Source organism: Mauremys mutica, chromosome 5 (assembly GCF_020497125.1).
Source record: "Mauremys mutica isolate MM-2020 ecotype Southern chromosome 5, ASM2049712v1, whole genome shotgun sequence".
Lineage (NCBI taxonomy): Eukaryota > Metazoa > Chordata > Testudines > Geoemydidae > Mauremys > Mauremys mutica.
The window spans coordinates 99417690-99430801 of NC_059076.1; the positions used below are offsets into that span (position 1 = coordinate 99417690).

At 39.8% G+C, this 13112-nt stretch overlaps 1 protein-coding gene across 7 annotated transcripts in view; it reads left to right on the forward strand.

The window, feature by feature from the left end:
• Positions 1-13112, forward strand: part of APBB2 (amyloid beta precursor protein binding family B member 2) — a 336412-nt gene that overhangs the window by 170366 nt on the left and 152934 nt on the right. For all 7 annotated transcript variants that reach the window (XM_045018103.1, XM_045018104.1, XM_045018109.1 and 4 more), the window contains one exon: positions 2978-3790. In XM_045018103.1, coding sequence (XP_044874038.1) covers positions 2978-3790 — 813 coding nt within the window. The remainder of the gene's footprint in view (positions 1-2977; positions 3791-13112) is intronic.

Below are 13112 nucleotides of genomic sequence, written 5' to 3' on the forward strand. Positions count from 1 at the left end.
CCCATGTTTAAGAAAGATGAATTCCAACTGGAACAGGTGCAGAGAAGGGCAACTAGAATGATCAGAGGAATGGAAAACCTACTTACGAGACTCAAAGGGCTTGGCTCATTTAGCCTAACCAAAAAAAGGCTGAGGGGAGATATGGTTACTATCTATAAACACATCAGAGGAATAAATACCAAGGAGAAAGAGGAGTTATTTAAGTTAAGTGCCAATGTGGACAGAAGAACAAGTGGACATAATCTGCTCATCAACAAGTTTAGTTTTGAAATGAGACGAAGGTTTCTAACCATCAGAGGAGTGAAGTTCTAGAACAGCCTTCTAAGGGTAGCAGTGGGGGCAAAAAACCCTAACTAGCTTCAAGACTGAGCTTGATAAGTTTATTGAGGAGATGGTATGATGAGACTGCTTATAATGGCATGTAACTGATCTGCAGCTGCTAGCAACAACTATCCCCCCAGACAGTGATGGGACACTAGATGGGGAGGGTTCTGAGTTACTACAGAGAATTCTTTCCCAGGTATCTGGCTGGTGGGTCTTGCCATATGCTCAGGGTTTAACTGATTGTCATATTAGGGGTCAAGGAGGAATTTTCCCCCAGGTTACATTGGCAAAGACTCTGGGGTTTTTCACCTTCCTTGGCAGCATGGGGCCAGGGTGTAAACTAGTGTAAATGGTGGATTCTCTGTAACTTGAAGTCTTTAAATCATGATATAAGGACTTAAGTAACTCAGTAGAGGTTATGGATCTATTATAGGTTATAAGTCAGAAGTGGGTGGGTGAGGTTTTGTGGCTTGCAATGTGCCGGAGGTGAGACTAGATAATCATGATGATCCATTCTGACCTTAAAGTCTATAAGTGTTTAACTTCTAGATTGCCTTCAGGTTTCAGTCAAACCACAAGAAATTAAAAAAGCAAATAAATAAATTCAAGTTACTTCATGTTGTAAGACAAAAAAATTTACATACATACTTTTATAACAGAGGGCCCTTGTGCATAACTTTATGTTGAGACCTCAACCAGATGAGTCATGACATTACTTTTCATCTTGAAGGATCAATCTGACGGACAAGATGTGAGATGGCAACTCTTGAAAGTATTTAATTACCTCCTGAGAAATACACAAATTTCAGAAACTTTGTGATCTTTTTGAAACCTCCTATGGTTACAACTGGAATATATAAAAATATACATTTATTATTAACTAAATAACTACAACTAAAGTTAGAAGGCTAACAGACCAGAATTTGAGGAAATCACAGTAATCAGATCATGAAAAATCGTGTGTTTAAACCCTTTTGTAAACCACCCCTTAGGACTGGAAGTTACTCTGTCTGTGACACAGAGGAAAAGAGAGAGTAAAGGATACGTTAGTCTGTTTTCTAAGGTTTAAATTAAATGAAATATGTAATTTTGAAAATGAGTTAAACAGTAAGGTTAACAAGTGTCCCTGAATTTAAGTAAACCTTTCATATAGTGCTCCTTATTTTGTATATAAAGAAAAAGCCCACAAGTACTTAACTTTTTGTAAATCCACATTTTACAGTAGTCTCTTCTTTCACATATTGAACGCTCAAAGGTGCAATACTAGAATGCTCTCCCAGTGGCTGGCTTATACTACATTTTTTTTTTTAATCCATGGATATATCTACAGCCAAGCCCTCATTTTACTGTGCAACAGGCATATCACAAATCAGCCCTGTCTGAGAACTAGGAACAACGGAGACGGTGCTTCATACTCTGTCAGAGGGAGTGATTACTAATTGGCCTCTAGTTCGTTTGCATCTCTCAAAAGAGTGAGTAACAGGAAGCATTCAGGGAGTATTCATTATGATAATGGGAGCCATACTTTATCATGGCAGTGACAATAGGCAGCAGAGGAAACAAAGACAACTTCTTTTTTTAATAAAAAATCCTTTACTTGATCATTTCATCACAGTCTGAAAATGCTCTCCCTGCCCAAGCCTAGTTCTCTGAAAGCTTGAGCAATGTCTCAGAGAAGCTGTGGTCAGAGAGTTTGCCCACAAGTTGCAAACCACTAAGAAAAGTAAAAGAATGTTGTAGTCCAGTTATGGAATATATGCAGTCTCCCTTTGGAAGTACAGCTTATCAATAGCCAAAGATGTTGTGAACTATAAAAATAGTGGGGCACATTCATCCCTGGAGTAACTTCTTTGGAATCAGTAGAATTGCAACAGGGATAAATTTGCCGAATTGTGTTTTTTGTGTGGATGTGAAAAAATTGTTGCTAAATATATACAGTATTATAAAAACATTATAGCTAACAAAACAGCATAGCACACATACATAAAAACACTAGAGAATTGCCAAAAAATTAGCAAACATCTGTACAAAAAATTGGCAAACAGCTGTGGTACATTTCTTGAAGCTGTTAAGAGGCAATAGCTGGCTTTGCCAGTCAGCCCTAAAATAAGCAATAACAATGTTTCATTGCTACCAGGGTGGAAAGGGAGTAGTGTCTTGCTTTGGTCTGTAGGGCCACTCGCTCTTCAGGGACTCAACAACTCACTGCTGATGAGTCCTAAAGAAATTCTTGCCCTACTCCTTGGCTGATGAGGTGGTGAAATATTTAAGTTTTAGTGAGAGAGAGAGAGGGATGATGAACTTCAGGGCTGCAAAGCAGATGCAAAGTACTTCTCTCCCTCCCCAAAATTTACGTAGTTGGAATATAGTAGTTCAAACATGCAAAAATGTAAAATAAAATTTGGGGTCAAAAACCTTGTATACTTTTCGTAACAACTTAACATTCTCCAATGTCATCTCCACCCTTTTTGCCTGTGGACCTCCATGTTTGACAAACTGATCTTTTCTGTTGAGGTGTCTGTTCTCCCTTCTGCTTAGTTTGTAGAAACTATTCTTTACACGTTATATAAAGCATTGCATCCCATTTCCAAAAGCTCTGGTACAAGGAGTATACAATTAATGTATCTCATGAATATTTCTTTTTCTTTTCTAGTTGACTCCAGTGTGGACGCGTTGGCTGTGTTTATGGCAAGCAATAGCACAACAGACGTTGTGAATCGCAATAATCCTGCCACTCCCCCAAATACTCTTAACCTACGCTCCTCCCATAATGAACTATTGAATGCGGAAATAAAGCATACAGAAACAAGGAACAGCACTCCCCCAAAATGCAGGAAAAAATATGCATTAACTAACATTCAGACAGCCATGGGCCTTTCGGATCCAGCAGCACAGCCCCTTCTGGGGAACAACTCTGCCAATATAAAGCTGGTGAAGAATGGAGAAAATCAGCTTAGAAAAGCAGCAGAACAGGGGCAACAGGATCCCAACAAAAATCTCACTACGACTGCAGGCATAAACATAACTTCTGAGAAGTTAGAAGGTAAAGAGCCTACCCCTCAGGATTCTGCAGGCTGTGAAATATTCTCCTCTCAACCTAGGAGGACCAAGAGCTTCCTAAATTACTATGCAGATCTGGAAACATCAGCCAGGGAACTAGAACAGAATTTTGGGAACAGCCATGTAGTGATGGAGGAGAAAGCGGCACAAAGTAACAGCCAGGCTTCTACCATGATTGTCAATGGGGATGTGTTGCCTCAGAAACAAAACAAGCTGTCCAGTCCAGAAGATGGCCAAGTAGCCACTGTGTCATCAAGTCCTGAGACTAAGAAGGACCATCCTAAAACTGGAGCCAAAACAGATTGTGCATTACATCGGATTCAAAATCTGGCTCCAAGTGATGAAGACTCCAGCTGGACGACATTATCGCAGGACAGTGCTTCTCCAAGTTCACCTGATGAAACAGGTACAAAAGTGAAGAAACGTTTCCCTCAACTCTTAGTAACCATCATTCTTTAAAAATGTGTTTGTTGTTTCTCTTGAGTCTTATTGTGTAGACAGCTGGCGATAAGTGAGACAATTTGGGAGAAGAAAGGGACGGAACAAATAGCAGGATGCCACTTAATGCTTCTTATCAAGCAGTAGCTTGTTTTGATAGAGTTATGAGTCCCGAGGTAAGATTAGATGAGCATTATGGTCCCCTCTGGCCCTGAAATATATTAATAAAGTAAATCATAGCTAAACCTAACGGTAAGACTAATACATAGCTCCTCATAAAGTTAAGAAAACTGACAACCTTCTATAAAAGGGGCACTGTCAGGTACCACAGCTGAGGTCCCAGTGATGATGGATCCTAAATTTGACCTTAATTTTTTAAAATTCAAAGTACTTAATCAGTTCCAGATGATAATCATTCATTTCTTTTAAACACCTAGCCCTTTGTTGCTGAGAAATGATTAATTTAAAACAAACAGAAGGTGTATCTAACGCATTAATGGCGATTTTAGCTGGTAATTCTGGTATATGGTGTCGGAGTACAAAATCTACAGGGTACGAGATACTGCTTTCAATCTTTTAAAGTTTTCACAGGGAGGAAAGATGTTTTTTAAAAAAAAATTAAAATCTATTAGGAAAAAAACCAATTTGAGGATATCCTTTTAAAAAAAAATCTGACATTTAAATTATGCATTTTATGCTGTATTCTACACTTCTGTATGCTGATTCAGAAACGGAAATCAGTGTGTTTCACATTTTGAAAGCCTGGGTCCATTAATTATTTGAACAGTAATGGTGACTACTGTGGTAGCACTGTTGCAATTTACAGCTCTTCTGTATTGTTTTTAAAGTTGCAAACAATTCATTTACTGTAGTTAATGGACTTTGTCACCTTTTTATATTTGATTTGTATAAAAGGATATTAGTTTGTGGGAAGGCAAATGCTGTTCTCTCTAAAGGTGATCTGGGGCCAAAGAAATTGTCATAGCTATGTATGTATTACAAGTGTGTTTCGCTATGGGAGTGCAGTAGTTTTGTATCAGAATTGTTCAACAACACATTTTTGGCCAAATTCACAGCTGGAATAAGGGAATGCCACTCCTGTGATTTCATTAAAGTTGTGCCCAGCTAACCCAGTGGTATATTTGGCTCTGTAACTGTAAGAATTAAAAATATAAAACAAATGAACAAAATCTCTGAACAAATGCTTAATACCAGATGGATACTAATTTAGTTGGATTTGATCTTTCTCCATTATTAATAATTATTATTATTGTATTGCTGTAGTGTCTAGGGTTAAAGAGATTTCTCTTTGTTAGACTAGATGTGGTCAGTGTAATAAGATCTCAATTTCTGATTTGATATTCATTCTTAGTGTACTTCATGTATGGTCTGCGTCGTTGTCTGAAGCAAGAAACCAGCTGAAGAAAATGTTATAGGCATCTACAGTATATGTTTGATTAAATTGTTTTTATTGTGTCCAATAGCTCGTTGCATAGCTCGTTGACAGTCTCCACAGATGAAGCCCTGGAGAATTGTGGGTGCAAAGAAGCTCTTTTATTCCATAACCTTTAGGGTCTTTGAGCAATTTTTGGATTTTTTTCTTTATTGTGGAATGTAAGCTTTTAAACTATTAAAAAAAATAGTTTTTGTATTGTTACGACCCCCCTAATCCAAAAAAAACCAATTGTCCATTTCCCACAAAAAAAAGCAGTAGTAAATGATCTCCCCTCTCAGTGAAATGTAAGCAGGCGTCATTTAAGAGCTAATGTTGTTAAACAGGGACAATGTAAGCCGAAGTAAGGCCAGCTTCTGAAAATGGTAACTTTAGTCTCTCCAATCCATTTCTTCCCCCCAGAATGAGCTCTTTCATTGTGCAGTGAAGTGGGATTCCTATGACAGACTGCCCAGACTGCTGTGGTTTCTGTGGTGAAATCATGGCCTCACTGTAGTCAGTGGGACCAGAATTTCACTCTTGAACTTTTTTATTCCTTTATACTTGAACTGCAGGAAAATAATATTTAGAAAGTTGAGGGAAACTATTGAGAAAAATTGCAGAAAACAGTCACTTCGTGTAATATGAGGGTTTCTTTCCCCGTCCTCTGAAGCTTTTAGTACTGGTCAGTGTCGGAGACGGAGCACTGAACTAAATGGAACTCTGGTCTGATCAAGTATGGCAATTTCTTGGTTCTTAAAATGTTTTTTCCTAACAAGCTAAGGTTTTTTGTTTTTGTTTTTGTTTTTTGTTTTTTTGCACAAATGTAAGGATTTTAACCATTAATGCCCATTTTAAAGCTCCCAGAACACTAAAACATGGAGAGTTGTGCTAATTTACCATCTTTAATTCGCCTCTGGCTTGTCAAAAAGCTTATTGTTGAGATGCCTTCCCTCTTCTAGAGTGGATAGTTTGTTGATGTGACTGAAAGAGGTCAAGAAGCCAAATGTGGTATTTTCCTTCGCAGTGGTTCATGGATGTCATGACTGGTGTTTTGTAAAACAGTTTAAAGCCTGATTTTTTTAAAGGTGTTGAGTATCAGCAGCTCCAAATTTGCGGGGGGAGGGGGGAATCCTCCACTAGTAAAAACAGCAAAAATCATGATTCACGGAAGTAACTTTAGACATACTTAATATAGAGCAAATTTTCTGAAAGTAGTTCTCAGCAGTGATTCCATTCACACATGTCTTCAGTTATTTGGACCACTGGGCATCCACAGGAGTCTGTGGCCCATGATCAAGTCAGTTTATCTAGTCCATTCATCAAGTCCATTTATCTAGCTGCTAGGATTGTAAAATAAGGCATGAACCATCTGTACTGGCTGATAAATCCAATGAATGATCTGAACTTGCCTTTTTGATAAAGGAGTGAAGAACAGTTTTGGGTGGTTTTCATTTTAACCACCTGTGCCTTTATCTGATCATTTCCTAGTAGATGGTGAAGGTATTGGGGTCTTTAATCCACAAACACTTACCATACATCATGATGGTTTCATTTATATCTGGCCTACCAATTGGCAGCTATTAGATGTTGCAGAAGTGGGTGCTTCAGAAACACAGAGAGATCAAGTAATATTTTAATGGTCTCTGCAATGGATGATTTTATTTTAAAGGGCTGATCTAGAGCCTCATTGAGTCTTTCCATTGATTTTTAGTTGGGTTTGGAGTTAAATTGAGTCTAATCCAGTTAGAAGCAATTTGTAAGGGATTATTAGTCGATTTTTGGGTGGGTTGAGGAATAAATAATAATCTCTAAATGCTGTAAAATTAGTGAACCAGCATAGGTTGTGGCTTGTGAAGGCCCGCTCCCCCATTCTCCACCAGACTGTGGGGCGGGAGGAGCTCGGCACTTCTACCTTGCAGCCGGGTGGTGGGGTAGGGGCTTCTGCCCATCAGTGAGGAGGGGCTTAGGGCTTCAGCCCTGTGGGGCATGCCTGCTGGGGCTTGAGGCTTCAGCGGGAGCAGAGCTCAAGTCCCGAGCCCCAGCAGGTACCTCCTACAGGGCTGAAGCACCAAGCTCCTGCAGGTACGCCCCGGCTCTCGAACTTCTGAAGACAGTCGTATGTGGCTCAGAGGGTCAGTAAGTTTGGCCATCCTTGGTGTAGATGCTTGGCTGAAGCCCAGGCTCTAGGACCCTGTGAGATGGGAGGGTCCCAGAGCTCCGGCTGCAGGTCAAGACTGCGCTTAGACAGCCCCTTATTCCCAGCCCCACAAACTTTGAGCCAGCCATAGGTGTCTAATTGCAGTGTAGACATACCCTAAGTGGCTATCCTCCATTGTGTGTGTGTGTGTGTGTGTGTTTGTATTGGGGAGTGGATATAACTGAGAGATGATAAATGTGAACAATGTTTTTAACTGTCAACTCTCTGCCATTTACAAGTAAAATCACATTTCAATGAAAGGGGGGGAAATAAGTAAAAGACTGGCACAATATATCTAGGGTGGAATACATCCTCCACTTTGAACTTTTAGGATTTGCAGCATAAGATAGTATAACAACATAATCTGCATCTATTAAAAAAAAATCCTTCAATGTTTTCTTTTTTTAAAATGTAAGTGACTGCAAAGCCAGCAGTCAGCAGTTACTGCTATGAAATGTTATTTTAAAAATAGGTAATATTTAATCTCTTATTTCGCAATGCCTACTCTTCCTGCTCGCAAAAGGTATAAACATGATCTCATCTGTCAGGTTTTAACTGTCAGGTTTTCAGCCATTCAGTCACTTTTAAAAGAAAAAGATACCTTCTCCCTTTTTTTAATTGGACAAAACTTGTCATTTCTCAACATGCTCAGATTATGTTAATCTGGTTTAGTGTGTGTCTGTTCCAGCGGTTACCAGATGGTGAAATTCAGGTCCCAGAAAGGTTATGAGGATTTCCCAGGAACTCTGCAGCCCCAAGCAACCTGTGCCGTTCTACTGAGATCATTGCAGGCAGGGAGACATTAAATATGGCCCTCTGTTCCCTGTGACGAGGCGAAAATAGTTCCATTCTGTTCCCTCCGTTGTAGCAAGGGAAGCAATGGTCAAGATGGCTTCCAGCATCACCCTAGCCCCTTCTCCTTCCAGTAAGGAGAAGGAGGGAGATGCTCAGGGATGGCCTATCAACCCCTCAGCACAGAGAGGCAGTGGCCAAGTTTACAGGTCCCTTATGGGATAATTGTTGTCACATTTAGTTTAATAGGAACTTTGCCATGGACTCTTATAGAAGCAGGATTCGACCTTTTATATTTCTAACTCACTTCATTTATCTGTAAAATGGGTGCAATAACTACGTCACACAGATGTGCTAAAGCAAATTAATCATTGTTATTAAATTGACTTGTTATTTATGGAGCAATACGCACCAGAACTCTCCCAACATGCCTCCTTCCCCCCACACCCTACACTGGAATTCAGGGGACAGCTGCCAGAGGGAGTGCGAAAGCCACCTCCACCAGAATTGTATCAGTGGACACTTGCACAGGCAGAATTCTCCACTGGCCATATCTGGCCACTTCAACCTCTTAGTGGGCTGGAGAAGCTGGCCATAAAGAATCTCACGGAATACTTCTAGTCTAGACTCTGGAAGGCTGCTTTTCAGAAAAGTATGTGGACAAAGGTTTTCTTTTTTAATTTAATATTAAACATTTGTTCACTTAATTTATACAATTTTAATTTAGTTTAAATTCTGATCTATAGCTGAAGTGGCAGTGTCCGTTTTTTGAATATCTTGTATTTTGTTCTTATTTTGCCTTTTGCAGTTACACTGAATAACTAGCGGGGACTATATAGACTTAGATTCTGGTGAGGGAGAGGCTGTAAGGCCCAGATTTGTAAAGGTAATTAGTTGTTGCTGCAATAAGCATTGCAGTGCCCAAGTCTCACTTTCAAAAAGGATTTAGGGACTTAGCTCCCAAGTGCCTGAAGCCCTTTGGAAAATGAGATGTGGGCTCCTTAATCAATTAGGCATTGCAACACTGAGCATCTTAACAATGCACAGAGAAGTATTTACCATTCAGTTAGTGTCCAGAGAGGCACATTCAAAGTTTCACACAGTTCCAGTGACACTTCAGGTCATGAGAATTAAAGTAGCAAGATAGTCCAGCAGCTTCATGTTTTCTAACCCTCTCCTTGATGCTCCAGCAATACATGTCAGGGACCAAAGGAAAAGAGGGGTCACAAATCCACAGGGTCTGGTTTCTGCCATAGCCTGTAACCAGTCCCTTGGGAGTGACCCTTTTAGTGTGCTGGGCCCCAAGGACCCACCCAGTTCCACAGTACAGTCCCCTGGCCTCCAAGACTCCAAAACTGGGCCTTCCAGCATCAGTGAACCTTCTCTCTCTCTCTGTGGCTCCTTGCAGCAAATCCAGCCAAGCCAGACTCCTGCAGGACGCTTGTGCTATATCCTTCAGGGCACAGGACTCTCTGAGTATTTAAAGTGACAACAAGCAGCCTTTTCAAAAACAGAGTAGAGTTTTAGTCGACCGGAATACAGCATTGGGTAGTCCTTAGGCTTGCATACAATATCAAAATTAAGACATGGTTACATACTGGGTAAGCCAGAGCAATCAGCCAGCCAAGGTGTTATGGAATCCATTTCTGTATCTGTCTCTCTGTCAGTCCCAAAAGCCAACCCGTATCCCCTTCTGCCGACCTGTGCTGAGTTCACATGTTCTGCTTCCTTCAGATTTCTGTGGATAGGTGTCGGTCAGTCAGTCCAGTTGTTGGGACTCCCATTTGTTTTTTTCCGGATCTTCCAGTGAGGCCTTAATGGTCCATTCGTTCCACCTGACACAGTTATGTGACAAAACACGTTGTCTCCTGTTCAGCCCCAAGAGCAGCTTTTGAACCCTCTTTGCAACCTGTGGGAAGCAATGCAAAGTGCAGAGGGAAACTGAGGCACACATGAGCATCACAAAAATATTGCAGAAAATTTCCACTGCCTCACAAGAGGTAACACAGAAAAGAGATACAAAAGCAGACAACAGTTGTCTGATAGTACTTAGGAAGGAGAGAAGAAATGGGTTTCCAACACACTTAGGCCAAATTCTTTAATAGGATTAACAGATGCCTGGAGAAATACTAATGTCCAAGATAGAGATTACATTTAGCATTTCACCACACGCAAAAGTATACTGTAAAAGGGACATCTTCTTCTTCCTTTTCATACTTACTGGAAATCAGAATGCAATATCCTCCTTTCCTGTCTTCCGCATCATTTTCTATCTTCTTGTCCCTACATTAATTTAAACGGTTTACCAAAAATCCTGGCAATAGAACAGTTTGCTATTAGGGGGTGTGCAAATTAAAGACTTCAAAAAAATTCTGCATCTTCAAACTATACTTCCCCCCAATTCATAATAATGAAGTGTCCCAGTCTATCCAGAATCTCTTAAAGCTGTACTTGTGGCAGAATAATTGTATTTATTGCATTATCGACATAGCTACCGTCTCTGGAGGAGGTGGAGTACCTATGCTGATGGGAGAAGTCTTCCTGTTGGCATAGGTAGCGTCTCCAATGAAGCGGTACAGGTGAATCGCTGCAGTGTTTTAAGTTTTAAGACCTGCCCTTAGAATGAACAGGAACCCTCTGATCTTCCTGCTATAATTCAGTGCTTAACAAAAGCAAATGGCCAGACTAACTGAGAGGCAGATATCCTTACAGAACAATTAAAAACCCCAACGCTTTAGGTGTAATTGACATCCTTATATGCCAAACTCTGGTGCATCTGGGGCAGATGTTTATAAAACCCTTCCTAGAACAAAATAAGGCCTCCCCTACAGTGGTAATTCACCCCAAAAGAACTACAGAACAGCTTCCATGGCCTGGTGAACAGTAGCCAGCAGTGTGCTCCCCCGACAGACAAGGCAAGTGTACCAAAGGAAAGAAGATACTTCTCATGAAAAATTTCATTTTAATCGAAAACCCAACTGAAAAATAGTTTAAGTGAAAAACTTTGACCAGCCGAGTAGATCGTCCTGTGCGCCTTTAAAAAAAGTTTAACAGAAAATAATGCCCTGGTTCCCCAAAAACCAGGTTTATTTGTATAACTTTATGCCTGCAATAGTCCCATTGACTTCAGCTAGATAACTTGTGTGTGCTTAAATCTTTGGAGGATCCGGGCCTAAAATGGTCACACTTATTTGCAGCGTTAAATCAAATAGGATTTAAGAGATGAAGTCTTCTGATGGGTCAGAACCCTAAGTTCTGCCCACTCTTCAACAAATTAATGGCCTGAATTTAGAACCCTTGGGGCTGAACGGGCCCTAGCCACGTGTGGTCGTTATTCCCTCTCCTCTTTATCTTGACTGTTGAACCTCTGGCCAACACAATACAGTTTTGCTCTCTGGTACAAGGTATAAATATAAAGGCTATCAAAAATCAAATGTCTGTATTTTGAAGATAGTATTCTCCTTTATAGTACATCACTAAACCAAATCCTTACTGTCAATGGTCTCTGAGGTAACAGAGTTTCAATTTAATCACTCAAAATCCCATACAGATGTTGTCATAATGAAATCCTCCCTTGAGAATCAGGAGCTTGAATCTTGTAAATGGAGCATGGTATATTGGACTTATAATGCATACAGACATAATATTTCTATATGATAAAAAAAAATGACAGCAGATCTGAAACCATGCAAAAATATTTAGAAAGATGGTCAATTCTGCCATTAAATTTAATGGGCAGCTTTGACACTGTTAAACTTTACAAGATTCATATTTGTTTTCCAGTCCCTACATTAGACACACCTAATAAACATGTTCTGTTCTTCAAAGTACATTTCTGGGTTTCCTTGGTGTGAAAAAAAGGCAAGTCAAATAGAAACTTTTACAGGATTGCAAAGAAGTCAGAGGACCAGTTCTTCCAAACTTCAGCAAATCTCAAGCAACACACATACACACAATAGCATGCCCAATACTGTCAACATGTACTTTGATTTACAAAAAAAAAGCCAACCTACTCCCAGTTTAGTGCTCGAAAACAAACTCAAAGACTTCAAAACTGAAGAATGACATAGATACTGGTACAGGCTTTTGTCTGCGTGCTACTGGTAATTGTTAACCAATTGACTTACATTTTATAGTACCAAAAACTTACTTGACTAATTGCTGCCTATGTACCAAATAACTCTTAATATCTCTATTACTTCTTGTTTACGGCATATACCTGTATAACTTCCTGTGTGCTCAGACTAACTAACTGCATAGTCATCTACTTTTAATTATCCCTTTTTAAGACTCATGTAAATGATTAGATTTATGTCTTCACAGTGTTTTTAACTTGGTAATTTTGTTCTAAACAGCCAATCGATAATTTATACAGTTTTCCAGTAATGATAAATATTTTGGAGCTACTGGCAGGAGAACAAGAAAAATTGAACTGGAACAGCTATCTTTGGATGTGTGCTGAGTGCTGTCTTTGCATACGCAATGCCTGTGTAAATTATACAGCCCCAATTTTCCAATGACAAAAAGCGATGTCCAAAGCTTTTGTAAAATCAGGTGTTTGGTAATACCTGGGAATCATGCTTGCTTTTTTTTGTGATGTGTGTACTTCAGGACAAAATTTTCACATTTGGGTTCTAAATTTAGCCACCCAAATCTTTATGTAGATGCCTAACTAGATTGCCTGACTTGAAGTCAAGGAGAAATTAGGGTGTTCCTCACCTTTGAAAATAAGGCTACTTAAAAAATTGGTGCCTAAATAGGAATTTATGCTCTTAACTTTAGGCACCGAAGTCTGAAAGTTTTGACCCAGACAGCCATCCTGCAAAGGGTCTGGCACCATTTCAGGTTGGAAGGAACTAAAATATA